At 50.7% G+C, this 16205-nt stretch overlaps 5 protein-coding genes across 5 annotated transcripts; 2 read left to right on the top strand and 3 right to left on the bottom strand.

The window, feature by feature from the left end:
• Positions 1 to 1206: 1206 nt before the first annotated feature.
• BO87DRAFT_379559 (exoribonuclease II) lies at positions 1207 to 4653 on the top strand. The gene is made up of 3 exons (XM_025624067.1): positions 1207 to 1421; positions 1477 to 1814; positions 1875 to 4653. The coding sequence occupies exons 1-3, from the start codon at positions 1248 to 1250 to the stop codon at positions 4495 to 4497; spliced, it is 3135 nt and encodes a 1044-aa protein (XP_025476132.1). The 5' UTR covers positions 1207 to 1247; the 3' UTR covers positions 4498 to 4653.
• Positions 4654 to 4701: 48 nt separating this feature from the next.
• On the bottom strand, positions 4702 to 6414 carry BO87DRAFT_400128 (cytochrome P450; the record flags this gene model as incomplete). The annotated part of the gene is made up of 5 exons (XM_025625498.1): positions 4702 to 4876; positions 4926 to 5092; positions 5146 to 5253; positions 5320 to 6170; positions 6219 to 6414. The coding sequence occupies 5 exons, from the start codon at positions 6412 to 6414 to the stop codon at positions 4702 to 4704; spliced, it is 1497 nt and encodes a 498-aa protein (XP_025476131.1).
• A 1701-nt stretch (positions 6415 to 8115) lies between these two features.
• On the bottom strand, positions 8116 to 10835 carry BO87DRAFT_409498 (acyl-CoA synthetase). The gene is made up of 5 exons (XM_025626254.1): positions 10117 to 10835; positions 9757 to 10058; positions 8768 to 9690; positions 8463 to 8701; positions 8116 to 8356 (listed from the first exon to the last, which is right to left on the bottom strand). Exons 1-5 carry the CDS (start codon positions 10490 to 10492, stop codon positions 8316 to 8318), a joined length of 1881 nt encoding a protein of 626 aa, XP_025476130.1. The 5' UTR covers positions 10493 to 10835; the 3' UTR covers positions 8116 to 8315.
• A 238-nt stretch (positions 10836 to 11073) lies between these two features.
• BO87DRAFT_316799 (BolA family protein) lies at positions 11074 to 11602 on the top strand (the record flags this gene model as incomplete). Its single annotated transcript, XM_025619746.1, has 3 exons — positions 11074 to 11187; positions 11260 to 11366; positions 11425 to 11602. The coding sequence occupies 3 exons, from the start codon at positions 11074 to 11076 to the stop codon at positions 11600 to 11602; spliced, it is 399 nt and encodes a 132-aa protein (XP_025476129.1).
• Positions 11603 to 12299: 697 nt separating this feature from the next.
• BO87DRAFT_400125 (syntaxin) lies at positions 12300 to 13502 on the bottom strand (the record flags this gene model as incomplete). Its single annotated transcript, XM_025625497.1, has 5 exons — positions 12300 to 12367; positions 12421 to 12700; positions 12751 to 13217; positions 13284 to 13389; positions 13497 to 13502. 5 exons carry the CDS (start codon positions 13500 to 13502, stop codon positions 12300 to 12302), a joined length of 927 nt encoding a protein of 308 aa, XP_025476128.1.
• Positions 13503 to 16205: the final 2703 nt, after the last annotated feature.

The following is a 16205-nucleotide window of genomic DNA, read 5'->3' as shown; positions in this document are numbered from 1 at the left end:
TGCGCAAGTTGCTTGCCGTCGAACAGACAAGTTGTTGAGCTTTTTGCAGAGCTAGCGTGTCCAAAGACTAATGCAGAAAGACCGCAAACCAGGCAGGATCGACACTCGATGCAATGGTAGTCTCAAAGATGACAAGTCCTAATTAGCTAGCAGGACAGCTCTCGGCCGTCCACGCAATAGCTGCTTCATCTTGGTAGTGCTCCAAGAGTCCCGAATCCCTTTGGGGGCTTGCAGGGATTCGTATCTATTATCTCACCCAATTTTGCCAAGATCAGTAGATCGCAGCATGCAAACAGCACGAAAGCTTGTAATTAGATAGTATCTGCTCCCTGAAGATGTTGTCATTGGTACACAAGGGTCTCTATACTATCCTTTGATGAGATGAGGATATCGAATTGCGATCAAATTCACACCGGTGAGCGTTCTCGACCAGAACACAATAGTGTCTAGGCGTAGACTTGCTTCATGCGGTTCCATTATTTTCTCAGAGTCCGACTTCTCTCACTGCTTTATGTTGTGTTTTCTGGCACGGAGCATGTTTCTGTAGTTGCGGGTGGAGCCATGATAGCTTGCATCATCCTGGTACGGCGGGATACTAGCTAATGAAGTCTTGAAGCTCATAGGGTGAAATAAGCTGGGTATACTGGCGATTTCAATGACGTCGAGCTGGATTTCATCGTCCAGCCGAAAGCCCATCCATATACGAGTAGTATGAGCGTAGTAAATATATTGTGCTCATCAAGTGCTTCAAGAAGATCTGCCAACCATATCTGGCTAGAAACACCTGACTTTCAGGCCAGTGGACTGGAAATACACACTCTATAATAGTATCTAACATCATGCAAACAGTCAGTACTCAATCGCTCACGCAGCAGATTTGTAGCACTTCGTACCGTCTCAGTTGTTGGGTGACGTTCCAAACATCATCTGGTAAACTAATGTGCTGATTTCACGCACACTGTAGTTGAATCTTGCCTTCCTTGTAACATAAACTGAGATGGATGTCTTTTGACCCCTCCACAAGGACAATAAGAGATCGCACAGCTAAGCCAACAATTGCATAGTTCGGGGAAAACTCGGAATTCGTAGTGCCAGTTACATATACTCACCGCCCCAGCGGTAAGTGGAAACTGCCGGCAGTATGTAGATTTTACAGCCGCGGAGATTCGCCGCAGCTGCTTCCACGCCTCTTGCTCCATCAATGAATTGAGCTCCAGGTTGTGGGCATGTATGATGGGTGGTCCAGAATGCCTTTGTTACTCCCAAAGACGAGAGTATTGCAGAGGGCGGCTTGTGTGAATCAAACGCTCACGCCGAGACTCTGCGGAGCTGCCTCGCGCGCGCCACCTCTCCTTCGCCGGAGCAATCTCTCAGACTACTCGCAAATTGTATCACGAAGGTGCTTCAGCGCAGGTTCAAAGGTATGAAAGCTTTTCTAAACTGTCGAGTTTTGCGGCTTACCATTATACTCCTTAGTATCTCGATCAAGACCTACTAAATTCGTCAACTGAGGTGCTTAACCTCCGTCTCAAGCTCGAGTTTGACGAGCACAAGGACATTCGGACCTATCTGCGAAAATGGCAACAGTCCCATTCTAACGACCTGGACCCTGTCCGTGGTCCAGGGACTTCGAACTCCCTGGACGCATCTGCACCCTGGGTGGGAAACATGCTCAACGACAACCGTGAGGCTCGCGATGCCGGAAGCGATGCTCTACGAGCGGCAGATGATTCTTTAGAATTCACAAATTCGGCCGACGAAGGAGAGGGCTTAAATCAATACTTGGAGCCGGGTGATCTGGTGGCAATGACTGCGTAAGTGCAACTGACTTGTCTGTTGTGCAATATTATGGCCGCTAATTTCTTGCGGAACAGCGTCGACGGTATCCTGACATTTGCCATCTATATCCGCTCCATCCATAAACAGCAACAATTCTATACGGACAGAGGAAAATGGCGGATCGCTTTTGCCAAGGATCTTGACTATGTCGTCAAGGGGTTTGTGCCTCCAGAAATGGTTGCGCCCCTGCTCCCGCACGTCCCTGGCGCTGCCGCTCAGATGAAGACAGAGTTCCAATCCGTGACCGAAGGCGGAGTCCCGAGAAATGTTGGTGCGGATCTTCTCAAGAAAATGTACACCTTCGACCAAGACGCGCAGGAGCTGTACCGCGCAAATGCAGCCCGGCTAGACAGCATCCATGACATTGTGGCCGATGAGGAAAATTACTGTGAATATACGTTGGAGGAGCTGACCTGCAAGGCGCTTGATATTGAAAAAGATCAGCTGAACGATGTGCTCTTGTTCCTCGTCCATCGCGTCGCTCACGCCAATGCTTTCTTCATCGAGTATGATCGGAGTTCGCTTTTTGCCAACCATTACCTAGTTAAACCGAGACGGATTGCTAGAGTCCTGGACACGGTCACCACGTGGGCCCACGAGCACCAAGATCACCTTTACCAGAATGTAAATGGTAAGGGGCTTCCCAACTTGAAGGACCATCCTCTCCAGAAATTCGTCCAGAAGGCCCAGCGTCTCATCAAGCGTAGCCGAACCGCGCGCGCGCCCACTACCATGGCTTGCGTCGGTCCAAGTGCTCATCGATTCACTCCGGACCAGGATGGCAAACATATGGTCTATCGTGAAATGGTTACAGAAAAGTTCAGTGACACCGATCGTATGATCATTGAATACTTACAGCTATGGTGTCTTCCGCCGCGCAGAATGACGTCTGGGACCATGCGCTCGGCTGGTTCGCATATAATGCGTAGTACAGGCATGTATGGCGCTGTGGAACTGAACCCCATGACGGCAACTCTTTTCCTACAAGAATTGGGTGTTTTCTACCCGTGGGAGAATATCCGCTTGTTCGACCAAGGTCTGGCTCTTCCCGGCCACGGCATTTCTCCCAGCTCGGATGTGGCGTGGGAGGAAGTCCAACAAGAGTGCGAGAAGCTCAACTCACAGGAGCTTCCTGATAAGATGAAAGATGTGCGTACTGACTGGGGCGACCTACCGGTTTATTGTGTGGATGATGCCACTGCTCAGGAGATTGATGACGGTGTTTCTCTCGAGCGCATTCCGGGATCGGACGATACATTCTGGGTCCGTGTACATGTGGCCAACCCTACTGCATTCCTTGATTCTGAAGGCAAGGTTATGCAGTACGCCGCTTCCCGCCTCCAGACGATGTATGCCCCAGAGCGTACATATCCTATGATTCCGAGCTCCCTCACGCAGAAGCACTTCAGTTTGGCCCCAGGCCGTCCAACTCTCACCTTCAGCGCGAAGATGAATCTGCAGGGCGAAGTTCTTGATACCGACATCACGAATGGAGTGGCCAGGAACGTCATCTATATAACACACAGCAAGCTACGCAGTCTTTTCGAACCTAGTTCTGAAAAGGAATTAGAGCCTTTGAGAGTAGGGGGAGAAGTGCCGAAGCGGAATTTGCGTGAGGAGTTACAGGAGGAAATAGATGAGAAGGATGAGTCCAATTTCCGTACGCTTCGACAGTTGATGCTGGCGTTCCGGGAACACCGACGCAAAAACGGCGCCATGGAATGGCCTTCATCTCCCGACATCTCTCTTTCAATGACTGCAGGGACGGAGCCTTTAAATCCTTCAAATATGATGGTGACGGAAGGGCGTTACGTTCTTGGCGATCCCGTCATTGAACTGGCCCAACAACAAGTTGATCCTCACGAAGTTCCTGATATGACGAAGCGCAACCTTATCTCGACTTTAATGAACCTGGCCTGTTGGGTGTCCGGAAAATGGCTGGCCGAACGCAACATCCCTTCTGTCTACGATGGAACGTACTATCATCCGGAATATCCTAAAGTAACCAATGAGAATCTGTCCGAATACGGAGGGCAAGCTTGGCTGCAGTTGGCAGCTCCGAAGGGTATCTCTTCATCCAGTCCCCTCCATCATACGCCTCTTGGACTTGACACCTATGTCAAAGCAACCAGTCCCCTGCGGCGGTACACAGACGTCCTTGCTCATTATCAAATCGAGGCCGCGCTTCGCTTCGAACACGAGCATGGCCGCCGCCTGGACGCCCAGACGGATGAGCCTGCTCTGCCTTTCTCTCGTGAATATGTTGATGAATATATTTCTCGGTCCCGGTGGAAGCGCAACCGCATCCGGGAATGTGACCTAGCCTCCAAGCAATTCTGGGCATGCATGCTTCTGTTCCGCGCCTTCTACTTCTCCGAGTGCCCACTACCTGAAACATTCGAGTGCTTGATCCAACGGCCATACAGCAGCACCTCCATGGCTGGTACGCCATACGGAAACGGATACGCTGCTGTTATCACGTCCCTGGGAGTTCGCTGCCAGGTCTTGATACCTGAAGAAATGTCAGATGCACCTGACCTGGACATCCTCAGTATCGTGGACGCTAAGATTACTGCCGTTGATATGGCACGATCGCTTGTGGTCATGGAAGCAACGCGGGTCGTTAAGCCGTTTGAACGGGTGGGCGAATGGAAGTGATGCATTTGTACAGTGAAAATCGAGTTTTGGCCATCGGTGTTGTTGTTGGAGTTCCGGTAATAGCATCGTTTTGAACGCTCTCATCTCTGGTTAATATACGAAGCGTCTGGTGTTTATATTATATGTACCATAGCTTGCAAATAGATCTTATTGTCGATATCCCAAATAGGCAAGAGCAACTAGCTCATGTGACAACCCTCCTCGTCACGCCTCACTGATTCCTACTACTCGAACCTTGAGTGTCCAAACTCCTTTTTCCGGACGCTGTACTACCATTTCCCGCATGAATTCCATATCCTCAGGGCGCGTCTCGCATAGCTCTAGGTCAAAGCGACGCACAATGGCCGCCAGCGTCATGTACAATTCTGCATAGGCCAGGCTGATTGATAATGAGCTTATGTTATTGCTAGTGAGGGATTTGTACTCACTTCATGCCAATACAAATTCTACTGCCCCGTGTGAAAGGAACTAGGTATTTGGTAAGGTTGTCCCCCGGTTCAGCAGCTTGGATCCATCGCTCGGGGTGGAAGCTTTCAGGATCTGGGAAAATCGCGGGATTACGGTGGATGAAATAGCTGATTGTGCTGACCGGAGTCTGCATATAAAAGTGTCAGTTCATTATCCTCCTGTTCGAACAGTTATGCTTACGCCAGGCGGGATCTCGTATCCCTTATAATATAGTGTCTCTGTTGGTGCCACTCGCGCTGGTCTCAAAGCTGCTGCCCCAAGCCGGAGAGCTTCATTGATGACGGCCGTCTACCCGTCACAACAAGTTAGTGCTTGGTGTCAATGCTCGCATATATATTGGTCTCGATTGCGTACCAGGTATGGCAGCCGCTCCAGCTGTGCCCAATTGGCTTCACTAGTTGGCTTAGGCATGACTTGCTGCAGTTCTTGCCGGAGCTTGATATAAAGGTCTTTGTTTCGCAGAAGATGATATGTCGCAAGCGTCAATGTCGCTGCCGTGCTTTCTGTACCCCCGAGGAGGACAATAAAGCTCTCATCGCGCAGGCGAGCTACAGAACGCTCGCCCGCAGGTACAGAAGGATCGCTCAGAGCATGATATATTGACCTTCGTTTTGCGCCTTCATGCGCTAAAGCCTCATCTGATTGACGGGAAATCTGCTCCTGCATGTCATACACATTTGACAATGCAGGACGAACAAGGCGCATGAGCCGTATTGGCAAAGCTTTCGTTAGGGTTGGAATAATTGGGAAGAATCGGAACAAATGGCAGGCACTAGTGCCCTTGGCCAAGATGTCCCACACAATGTTTCTTTTCACCAGGTCCTTTTCTCTCAGATACCCATTGTCTTTGCCATAAAGATAGTGTGTGATGATGTCTCCCGTAAGTGCAGTGAAGGCTGTACTTAACGCGAACACCGCTTGCTCGGCATGTACCCGTTCCAGGTGCCATGCTAGAAGGGACACCTTTTCTTGAACGACACCTGAGAGCTCAAGTACAGCCTTCTTCGAGAAGAACGGGTTCAGCGGGGCTCTACGAGCACGGTGAAGATCATGATCGACGGTTGCCAGAGCCGCATATGATGATGCATATGATGATACCATGCGCGGATCCTTCTCTCGTTTCCGGCCACACCCAGCATAGATCTCGTCATACATAGATGGGTCAGCAATATGGACTTCTCGCGGGTTTATTCGCACGACTGAGCCTTCAATTATTGTCAGTATGGTGCATTAATAGTGGTCCGGTAGAATACCGTATGCTCTATGCATCTTCTCGATTTCCCAAATGAATTTTCCACCACGAATAACATCGTGGTAGAATTCATGCAGGTGAGTGGCAGCTGCTAGTTTGGGCCCTGGGATTTTGCTAAGGGGGTGAAAATAGATACGGTAGATTGTTCTCGCAGAGACACAAAAGACAACCAAGAGTGGTAGAAGGGTGTACATCATGAGTAACCGTCAGTTTATCGTAATTTTTTCATCAAAAACCGCGTCTTATCAGTGTAGTTTGGAGTGATGCCAGCTACCCATATATAGTAACAGTCCCTGCTCAGAATGCATGCGCATATTGCGAATCCCCTTGACGAGCAACACTAAGAGGCTCTCATCTTCAGACCATGGAGTCGGGGCGAAATTCCGTCCAATGCATTGACTCGTTGGAGTTCGGCGCATTCAGCCAGACCTGACTCATGTTTACGATAGGCGGTTGTCCAGAAGGTACCTATCGTGTGGCTTTCTGCTTCCATTGAAAGTCTGCGGCTAAACTAGCTACGTTATATCCCGGTTAGACACAAGTCTCGAATGAGGATCTGGATACACCGAATTAGCGCCAGAGTCACCATAGTCGGAATAGTGTCACTAGGAATAGCAAATAGTCGTCGACGATCCCAATCTCGAGTAACCCACTTGTCGAGAATACGTTGCTATGTTCGGGTGCTACTGAGCAGAAGGTGGCTGAGCGAACAGACATCTGGCTTGCAGCTGTGCTAGGGCCTAGGTGAGTACTCGTAAGCTGATCATGATTGTGATTAAGGCTTTGATAGTCTGACCGACACAATGGCTTTGTTGTAAGAGGGGCGTGCTATATTAATACCTTTCATCCAGGACTATAAGCTTTCAGCCTAGTTGTGTACCAGTGTTATTGGATCTGGACCGGCAATATTATATCCAGCGTGTCATCCCGTCTTCCCGCCGATCTCAACAGTTTACGGTTAAGCAGCTAACTGACCATATGAATGCGGGAACTGTGTTATAAACCGCTCCAATATCAGATTTACAATTACTCTAGGGTTTCGGCCTGCGTCCGACTGATTGTAGCGGACATCCGCTGTAGCCGCCACCGCATATTCTCCGAATACTGTCCAGGACATCCGACGCAGGTTTGCTTCAGGACTGCATGATTTACGAGTAGGACCAATTCTAGTGACATAAGCCACATGCACGGGGCTATGTTATGATGCACATACGTATGCCATATTCTCCGATATCCAAATAGGCCTGTTGAGTCATTAGTAAGAAGCGAGGCCTTGCAGTATTCCATATGGTGGACAGTACTTTCTAATCAAATGCGTACTAAGTTACAGAATTCTTCTCTCAACGGCCCAAGTCAATCATATCATGGGTCATCATAACAGACAATCACTAAAAAGAGAAGATTGTCTCATGCAGGACAACTGCAGCAATCACGCCAACAGGCGGCCCATTCCGCCACCGTTGATATAATCGGGATTTCCGAGTGGCTATGGACTAACTAGGGTTAGGAGACAGTAAGTAGCGGTGGGAATTCAAACAACTGGTGATGAAGATGTTTGCCATGAGTTCAGAAGATTAGCAGAAACCTCGCAGGAACTTACCCTACTTGGTTGGTACTCGGACCAAGATGCCATGCTAGGCTAAGATGTTGCCAGTACGGCTCTATAGTATGCTCACCGATCTTTCCACATGGACTTCACTTATCGGGAGGCCTCTAAGTTACAGGGATTACTTCGAACAATCAGCATGAAGATGGATGATTGGCTTCAAATTCCCTCATGTTTTTGCAACTGCTACATCTATGTCAATTGTCGAGTAATATCTGGAGTATCCCTTAGTAAACAATAGTAATCAGATCAAAGACTAACTTGACATCAAACAATACGCACATTATGTAGACTGGACTCAGCATGCATCCCTGCTGCTATACGCGGGCGTCTACGTATACACTCTCAACGAGCAGAGAAATGGCCTCAGCCATACATACTAATCCAACCCAGCCATTCATACAATCTCATCCATCTACATTCACCCTATCATACACACAGTCCTCCTCCCTATGTACTCCATACTATCTATCCCATACATACATACCACATCTAAACCCCAAAAACCTCCTTAACCAGCGTCTTCTTATTAACTAGATCCCACACATAGTCAGTCAGTAAAATCATCCCAAACGTAAGCCCTCCAAACACCACCAACCCAAACCAAAGAAAGAGAGAAAGTAAACGGAATAAACTCACCCTTCCCCATCGCATTCCTCGGAATCACCCCCTCCAGGACCTTCATCTCCTGCGGCATCTTATACCCCGCCAAGCGATCCTTCAACGCCCTGCGCATATCCAACGCACCCCAGGGCTTATCCCCATTCTTCCCACCCCCGCTAGTTCTATACTCGGGTCTGAGGACCACGATCGCGGCGACCTTTTGGCCCCATTGTTCCGAGGGGAGGCCTACGACGGCGGCTTCGGCGATTTGGGGACTCCACCAACAATTAGTATTTCGTGAATGGTGGTGGTTAATGTTGTAGATGGAAGGGGGCACTCACAGCGAAAGCAACTCCCTCTCGACTTCCAACGCACTAACCTTCTCTCCGCCCGTCTTGATGATATCTACGCTTCGACGACCCTGGATGAAGTACATTGGGCCTTGGGCCCATTCGCCGCTTGAGCCGTGGCCGGCGGTGGGGACGGGTCTGCGGACGGCGACGTCGCCGGTTTTGAACCACGGTCTTTTGTCGGGGTCTGATTCGTCAGGGACGAAGGATTCTTGCGTGGCTTTTTCGTTGGCCCAGTATTCTTTGAAGATGGTGGGGCCGCGGAGCTGGATCTCGCCTTCGCGTTCACGGCCTGTGGTGGTGTCGAGCTCTTCGCCCGGGTTGATGACTTCGTTTGTTTCGGTGTCGACGAGACGGGCTTCTACTGAGGGTAGGGGCCAGCCGACGCTGCCGTCGACGCGGTCGGTGAAGTCGAGCCCGCAGCTGATGGCCATGCCGACTTCGGTCATGCCGTAGCGTTCGAGGAGGACGTTGCCGTTGCTGAGGTCCGACCAGGCCTTTTTTGTTGGGGTGGGGAGGGCGGCCGAGCCGGAGATGTTGAGGCGGAGGTTCTCTGGGGAGATGGCCTGTCGGGCGGCTTCTTGGGTGGGTGTGGGGAGGTTGGGGAAGGATGTTAGCAGGCGGTTGTAGATTGTGGGCACGGCTGTGAGGAAGGTGATTTTGCTGCGTGTGGGTGGGGAGGTTTGGGGGAGGAATGGAGCGGCGAGGCGCGTCCACACGGCGTCGGTGTTGAAGGGGAACATGAATTCGATGGAGGAGCCGGCTAGGATGGGCGTCACGATGGCGTTGACGGTGCCGTGGATGTGGTGTAGGGGGAGGAGGTGGAGGAGGCGGTCTTGCGGGGTGTAGTTCCATGCTTGGAGGAGCGAGGCCGCTTGGGCTGTTAGGGCGGATTGGGGGATGAGGACGCCTTTCTGGGGTTGGTTAGTTGTTGTCTGTATGTGATGGTTTGGGATAGGTGCAGGTGTGGAGGGTCATACGGGTCTGTTGGTGGTGCCGGATGTGTAGAGCATCATTCCACCGCGCGATTCCACTCCGATATCCTCCAATGACACTGAACCCGTGTTGTTTGCGCCCACTTTGATCTTCTCCTTGACATCCAAGACAGGCTCCCGATCCAGACCCGCCTTGACGAGTTCTTGGGCCTTCGCTGCGTACTTCTCCGTTGCAAGCAGCACCTTGGCCTGGGAGTTATCCATGATATACTTCAATTCGCCCACGGGGAAGGCGGGGGACAGCGGAAGGGCAATGGCATCGCTGGCGAGGATGGAGAGCAGCGTCACTAGTACAGTTTGTCAGCGAGTATCCCATTAACACCATACATGAGATGGTCACAGTACCTACGTAGTCGTAGCTATTCTCAGCCAGAAACGCGACCCTCTCGCCGGACAAGCCATCTTTTCCACCCCCAGCAGAGTGGAGCAGCCGGTTTTTAGCTTGCAGTACGTCGGCAACCAGATTCCCGTATGTGAACGATCGAGCAGACGCGCTGTGAACCACCGCCAGGTTTGATTGATCCTGGTTCTGGAGGGCGCGGAAGAGAGGTAGATTCGGCAGGGAGGAGATCGATCGACGGACGATAGGTGTCACTAAAGACCGGGAACGACTCGTAGGAGCACCACACCTCCACGCTAGAAGGGTGTGGAGCGAATGTTGACGAGACGGAGAAGCAATCGAGCCCCGGGAGAGGAGCGGCATCAAGGTGCGTCCGGACATGACTGAAGAGATGCGTGGGAACCGTATGACATGACCCAGCAGCCGTCAGGATATCTCGAGGTTATAATTGCCTCGTTGCGCAGGTAAACCACGTCAATCAATGGATTGATCGATACCCAAGGCAAAAGATTAAGGCGGATTGCGCGACGGAACTGATGTCATTTAGGGAGGAAGCGCATCGGAGCTTTGCGGTCTCGGCAACGGCACTTGCTTTACTCCGGCTATCGGTGGTTGGAGATGCATCTGAAGCAGCATGTTAAGGTTAGGAAGGACGGTGATAGCTTTGCATGGAACCAGTCAGATTGGCCGATGCTTATTCTTTCCGGAAGAAAGAATAACACGCCTGCCAGGGTGATGATCGAGTACTGAAAGGCATCTAATGTGACGAAGCAACGGACAACCCCCGACCTCCGCACCATTCCCAAAGCAGTAACCCGCCCACTCCGTGGCCAATTGCGGTCTCCCGATTCTCATCGCTCAGCATCAAGAATCCCCCCTCCGTATCTCTCAATAACTTACTACTCAGCATCATATCTCTCCTCCCCGCCTTATCTTCCACCGGGACTACCGCTTCCCCCTCAATGCTCCCCCGCGCCTCCCTCTCCGGCTTCCTCCCCCGCCGCGTCTTCTCCCTTACTGCTACCAGAATGGCTTCTACCTCCGCAACCCCCGTTGAAGATCTCATCCGGGAGAAGGTATGCCCAATACCCGCCTACATACACTACTATCAGATTATACATTCTCATACTAAGTAACAATGTTTAAAGCTTACAACCGCTTTCACCCCCTCAACCCTCGTCATCCGCAATGATTCGCATCTGCACGCACATCATAACGCCATGCGCGGGTCGACTTCGAAAGAGACCCATTTCCAGTTCGTCAATTCGCTCTTCTTCTCGTGATACTTGTTGGTCTGACTTATATTTGTCTAGTGTGACGATCACATCTCCCTCGTTCCAGTCGAAGCCCCAGCCTGCGCGCCATCGTATGGTCTATGGTTTGTTGAAGGAGGAGATGAGTCGCGAGGGTGGCATCCATGCGCTGCAGCTGCGGACGAAGACGCCGGAGGAGGAGCAAAGGGAGGAGGAGAGGAAGGCGGCGAAGGCTTGATACTCTATACAGCATGTACTAGAGACAGGAAGGGTTGATGTTTCTTCATTTGACTTGATCTGCGATACCCATGAATAAATGCATTATACGGTCGATCGAGTGCGTTCTGCATACAGTTCGTACATACATCAAGGGATATTATTATTAAGGTAGTCGGATTATTACATGTTCTAGCGCCAAAGGTAGGGGCAACGAAGAGACTCTAATATATACACTGCGATAGCATCAAGCGCATCCTAGCCAACGTGCAGCGACAGTAATTCATCAGGCCGCATACGCCCCAAGACGCAGAAACTATACACGACCGATCAGTGGATACAGACAAACAGCGACGAGCGATCAAGCAGACATAGGAGACGATTCAGCAGGTGGGTGCTTTTCAACCAAGACAAGACAAAACGACAAAGTGGTATAACAACGGAAGAATCACAGCAAGCGAACGATCCTCGACTGGCTCGGCTTACCGTAAGCGTAGACAAGAAGTAGAGCATCGGACGAGAACACAAACGATAAGAGGTCGTTACAGCCTTGCGTAAACTTGAACGGAAAGCGAACAGAAGCAGGACAAGGTTAATACCTCGGAGGGTATCTGGAGATGAAGGGCATTGGCATGGCGAAGCATTTATATCAGCGCAAGGTCGAGTCATCAGATCAAGCCAAGTATAGCATATTGCATATGCCATAGAAATCACGGGCTCTATTTCGAGGACTTGTTGGCTTCCGTGACACCGACGGCAACACCGACGACAATGGCGATGATGAGAACTGGAGATAGTGTTAGCCTGGCCTATGAATGGGTATCGCATCGGGACACTTACTGACGACCAGCAGAGCATACCACTTCCACTTTCTCGCCCGACGAGCGCTGGCAATAGCTTCCGTGATCTGGTTGTTCGCGTTCGAAACGTTCTGCGCAACATTGTCTGCATCCTGGTTGATCTGCTCCACAGCAGGCTCCTGCTGGTGGACCAGCTCCGCCACTTCCTGGTACAAGCGACCAAGCTCCATCATATCCTGCTCGATCTTGCGAATGGCGGCCGATCGCTCCAAAGCGGCCTGCCTGGCGTCGTTGGCCTGTCTAGTCCGGCTACCCGTAACCTAATCGGAATATTAGCATGAACTTGCTGAAACTTCTCCAAAGAACATACCTGGAAGCTCTGCTCCTGGCCCAACAAGACATTGTCCACACCCTGCTCGATCTCCTCGGGGGAAGCTTCGGGGTTGGCGATCTCATAACGTCTGCGAACCTGCTCCCTCAGGCGCTTCTGGAAGTCGGACTGGCATCTCTGGTACTGTTCGATCTCGCGACGGAGGTTCCGGCTAGTGACGTCGATCTGGGTCTGCACACGGCTGTCTCCGGAACCGGGGGTCTGCTTGACCTTCTTCAGAAGATCGCGGAGGTAACGGAATCCGTTGTTCACTTCATCCTCGATGTAGTCCAGAGTCTGGCGAGCGACCTGGTCCTCCTTTCCGGTACTCGAGTCGAGCAAAGCGTTCTGAGCGGCGGCAAGCTGGCCCTCGCGCTTGGCGCGGAGATCGGCAATACCGTCGTTGATCTCTCGGCACTTGTTCAGCAGCGTCGTCGCGTCGGCCGGCTGGTTGTAAGAGCCCATTTCTGATGTGCGATCGCAGGTTAGGCCATGGTCGGGTCAGACAGACAGGCTGAAGGTGGTGCGCTTACCATAGCTACCGTTGCCCTGCTCCATGGCATTGGCGTCGCTGTAGGGGTTGGCATCTTGCTGGCCGTAGGGGTTGTACTGGCCGTAGCCACCTTGGTTTCCACCGTACTTGAATCGACGAGTTAGCAGACTGTTTGACGATGCGCAAGTGGTGGGTAATAAGGGGTGGGGTAACGGCAAGGGTCAGGATGATGACGTTCTGGGTGTCGACATACACTCATGGTGAATAAATTATTGTAGTTCTGAAAGACTTTCAAATCGAATTGTCCGTACAGCCGTCAATTCAGACACAGAGGTCGTGATGCAGCGTGGGTCACTGGTCGCAGCGAGTAATTCCGACAGGTGGACGTAGCTTCGGGGTTGTACGGGAAACGAGAACGGCGATGAATTGCGACTACCGTAGAAAGGGAGGATTAAGAGTTTCGTGGGTAAATAGAGTCGGGGACTGCAAATAAGGTGAAACGGTAAAAGGTGGAGGAGGGGATAAGAAGGGAACGAAGAGGTAACAGGCAGGCAGGCAGGCAGGCAGGCAGAAAAAAAAAAGCAGCAGTTGAGGGAATGAGGTGAGAAAGAAAGAATGGGGGAAGGACGAAAGAGTGACGGGTGAGACAAGGCGGCTGAGCCACTGGCGGCTGCAAATCCAAAGGGAAGCCCTCGACGGTTGACTGGCTCTGGCCCGCAGATGGCAAATATGTCACTCAACTCAACAACTCTTCTTGAACTTCCAGAAGAAGGGGAGGAGAAAATAAGGAACGACTGGGGGTGGGAAGGAAATCAAGAAAGAAAGAGGAAAATGAAGCTGTTTTTCTTTCTCTTCTCGCTCTGGTCAATCAGGGGTGAAACCTAGCACTGATGGCTTTTTCTCAATATTATTAGTAGGGGGCGTCTAGCTCGAGCACAGACCGGCCGGCGATCCTCGAGTCCCCTTTTTCCCACGATGATGATAATCAAAACATTCCACCGTCTATGCCCTCTGAAACAGCTCGGTCGGGTCCAAAAAGTGGAATTGCGATGCTGGGCTGAAGGCTCGAAATGATACCATGAGTGATCGAGGTAGATAAAGTGCTGCTGATCGTCGGGGTGCACTTGATGCTATACCCAGTACTTTCTTCATCAGACAGGTCTCTACTCTCTACACCGGAAAGCAAGAATTGCCCTGACAGAATCACACCCTTACTTGCGACAATCTTTGCTTTTTATTGCCAAGTTTGATTGTGAAGCTAAGATTCAAGAAAGAAGATCCCAAGACAGAACAGAGGGACTAATCGCAACTATCTACCCTGTGTCTTAGAAAGCTATCCACTTTGTGCTGCTCATCCAACACTCGCAACTGTGTGCGAACTCGATTTTGTCCCCAAATACGACCGACCATTGACCCTTGAACACCCAGCACGAGCTACTTTATTATGTTCCTGAAGCCGTGGAGCGGCAACCTGCACGTCACTGATATGTACCTACTCCATTGGATGTGATCTGGAAACCATGATCTGGGCCCTGGCAGGGTTGAGCTTCAACGGTCTCCCCACCTGCCACCCAGCTTTTCCAATTCCATGACTATGCGCCCAATCAACCCCATACACTGGCAACCGCTGGCGACGAAATAACCAGCGATCAAACTCGCAATGAATCAGATGTAACAAAGCTTTTGACTACAATATGTTAGCTCAATTTCCCCTGACGCCGTTTCCCCACTCTACAATTTCAGCAACGGCAGAACCATGCCGTCAAGTTTCATCTCATTTACTCTCATGCCATCATGCATATTAATCCTAAGATTGCCAGACAATGGCAATTTCACACAATACCGTTGCTGAGCACTGCAACACAATAACACCAACGGCGTAAGCAGCTGAGCTCATCTCAGCTCAGCGCAGCACAATGGAATTCCCACAGCAGCTCCACAGCCGCGATCTAGCTTGTTTGGCCAGCGTGTGCCTGTCTAACCCACAAGCGAGCGTAATTTTAGCAACACCGAACTCCATTCGCGGTGCAGGTGCATGCATCCATTCTTCGAATCATGCTTCTAGGAAGGAAATGTCGGTGTCTAAATGGCAATGTGCCCACCGCCACATAACTATCAGAGTAGTTTAGCTTAAGCTGAGCCTCAAGTTGGTGGACAAGACACTGCCCCATTCAATTCAATCCCTCGGTCGGGGCTAGTCAATAAACCTCAGGCAGCCGTTTTTCCACTCAGTCAAGAGGTCACATGCTCCCAGGCAGTGAACTCACGTTACCCCATATATCCCTAGCATATTGATTGTCGCGTGGTCAGAAGGCTTATCGCTTTGAAGAAATCACTAGGTGGGTTCATGCGATGAACCTTAAATTTAATATGTCACAGCAAGGGATATATTCATATAGCTTTTGGTACCTACATGAAAGTACCTTAAGCAAGCAGACATATACTGACATTAAAACAAGGGTCTAGATGACATAAAGTCGAATGTCTCTCCCTGCTAACTCTACAAAGTCAATCCTGTTTTGAATGAAGCCAACTGAACCCTTCATCACCAATCAACGACCCTAAAATAGCCAGTACTGCGACAACCACCAGACCTACAACACTACTCAAAACGAAGAACAAATTACACAACATACAGACAATTTCTATAAAGCCATCATTGAACACTATACGGAGTACAAAGTAATCGATTAACATCACACCCACAAGCGCAATCATTACCACAACCACAACCACAACCATCCAGCCCGAGCCACAGACCCAGCAAACCAAACCCAAGCCAACTAACGGTCTAGAATCCTTCACATCCTCCCCCATCCACAGAACCCAGTATCCCGAATCCATGGAACTGCAGTAAGGGTCCATAGCTACTTCACCTAGTCTACCTACCAGCACACAGAACAATTTGCAGTTTGTACTCGCCAGCCGGCCAGACATCCGAAAATCAAACCCCACCCCCCCC

This window comes from Aspergillus neoniger (assembly GCF_003184625.1).
Source record: "Aspergillus neoniger CBS 115656 unplaced genomic scaffold BO87scaffold_34, whole genome shotgun sequence".
NCBI lineage: Eukaryota > Fungi > Ascomycota > Eurotiomycetes > Eurotiales > Aspergillaceae > Aspergillus > Aspergillus neoniger.
This window is presented reverse-complemented; position numbering and strand designations above follow the sequence as displayed.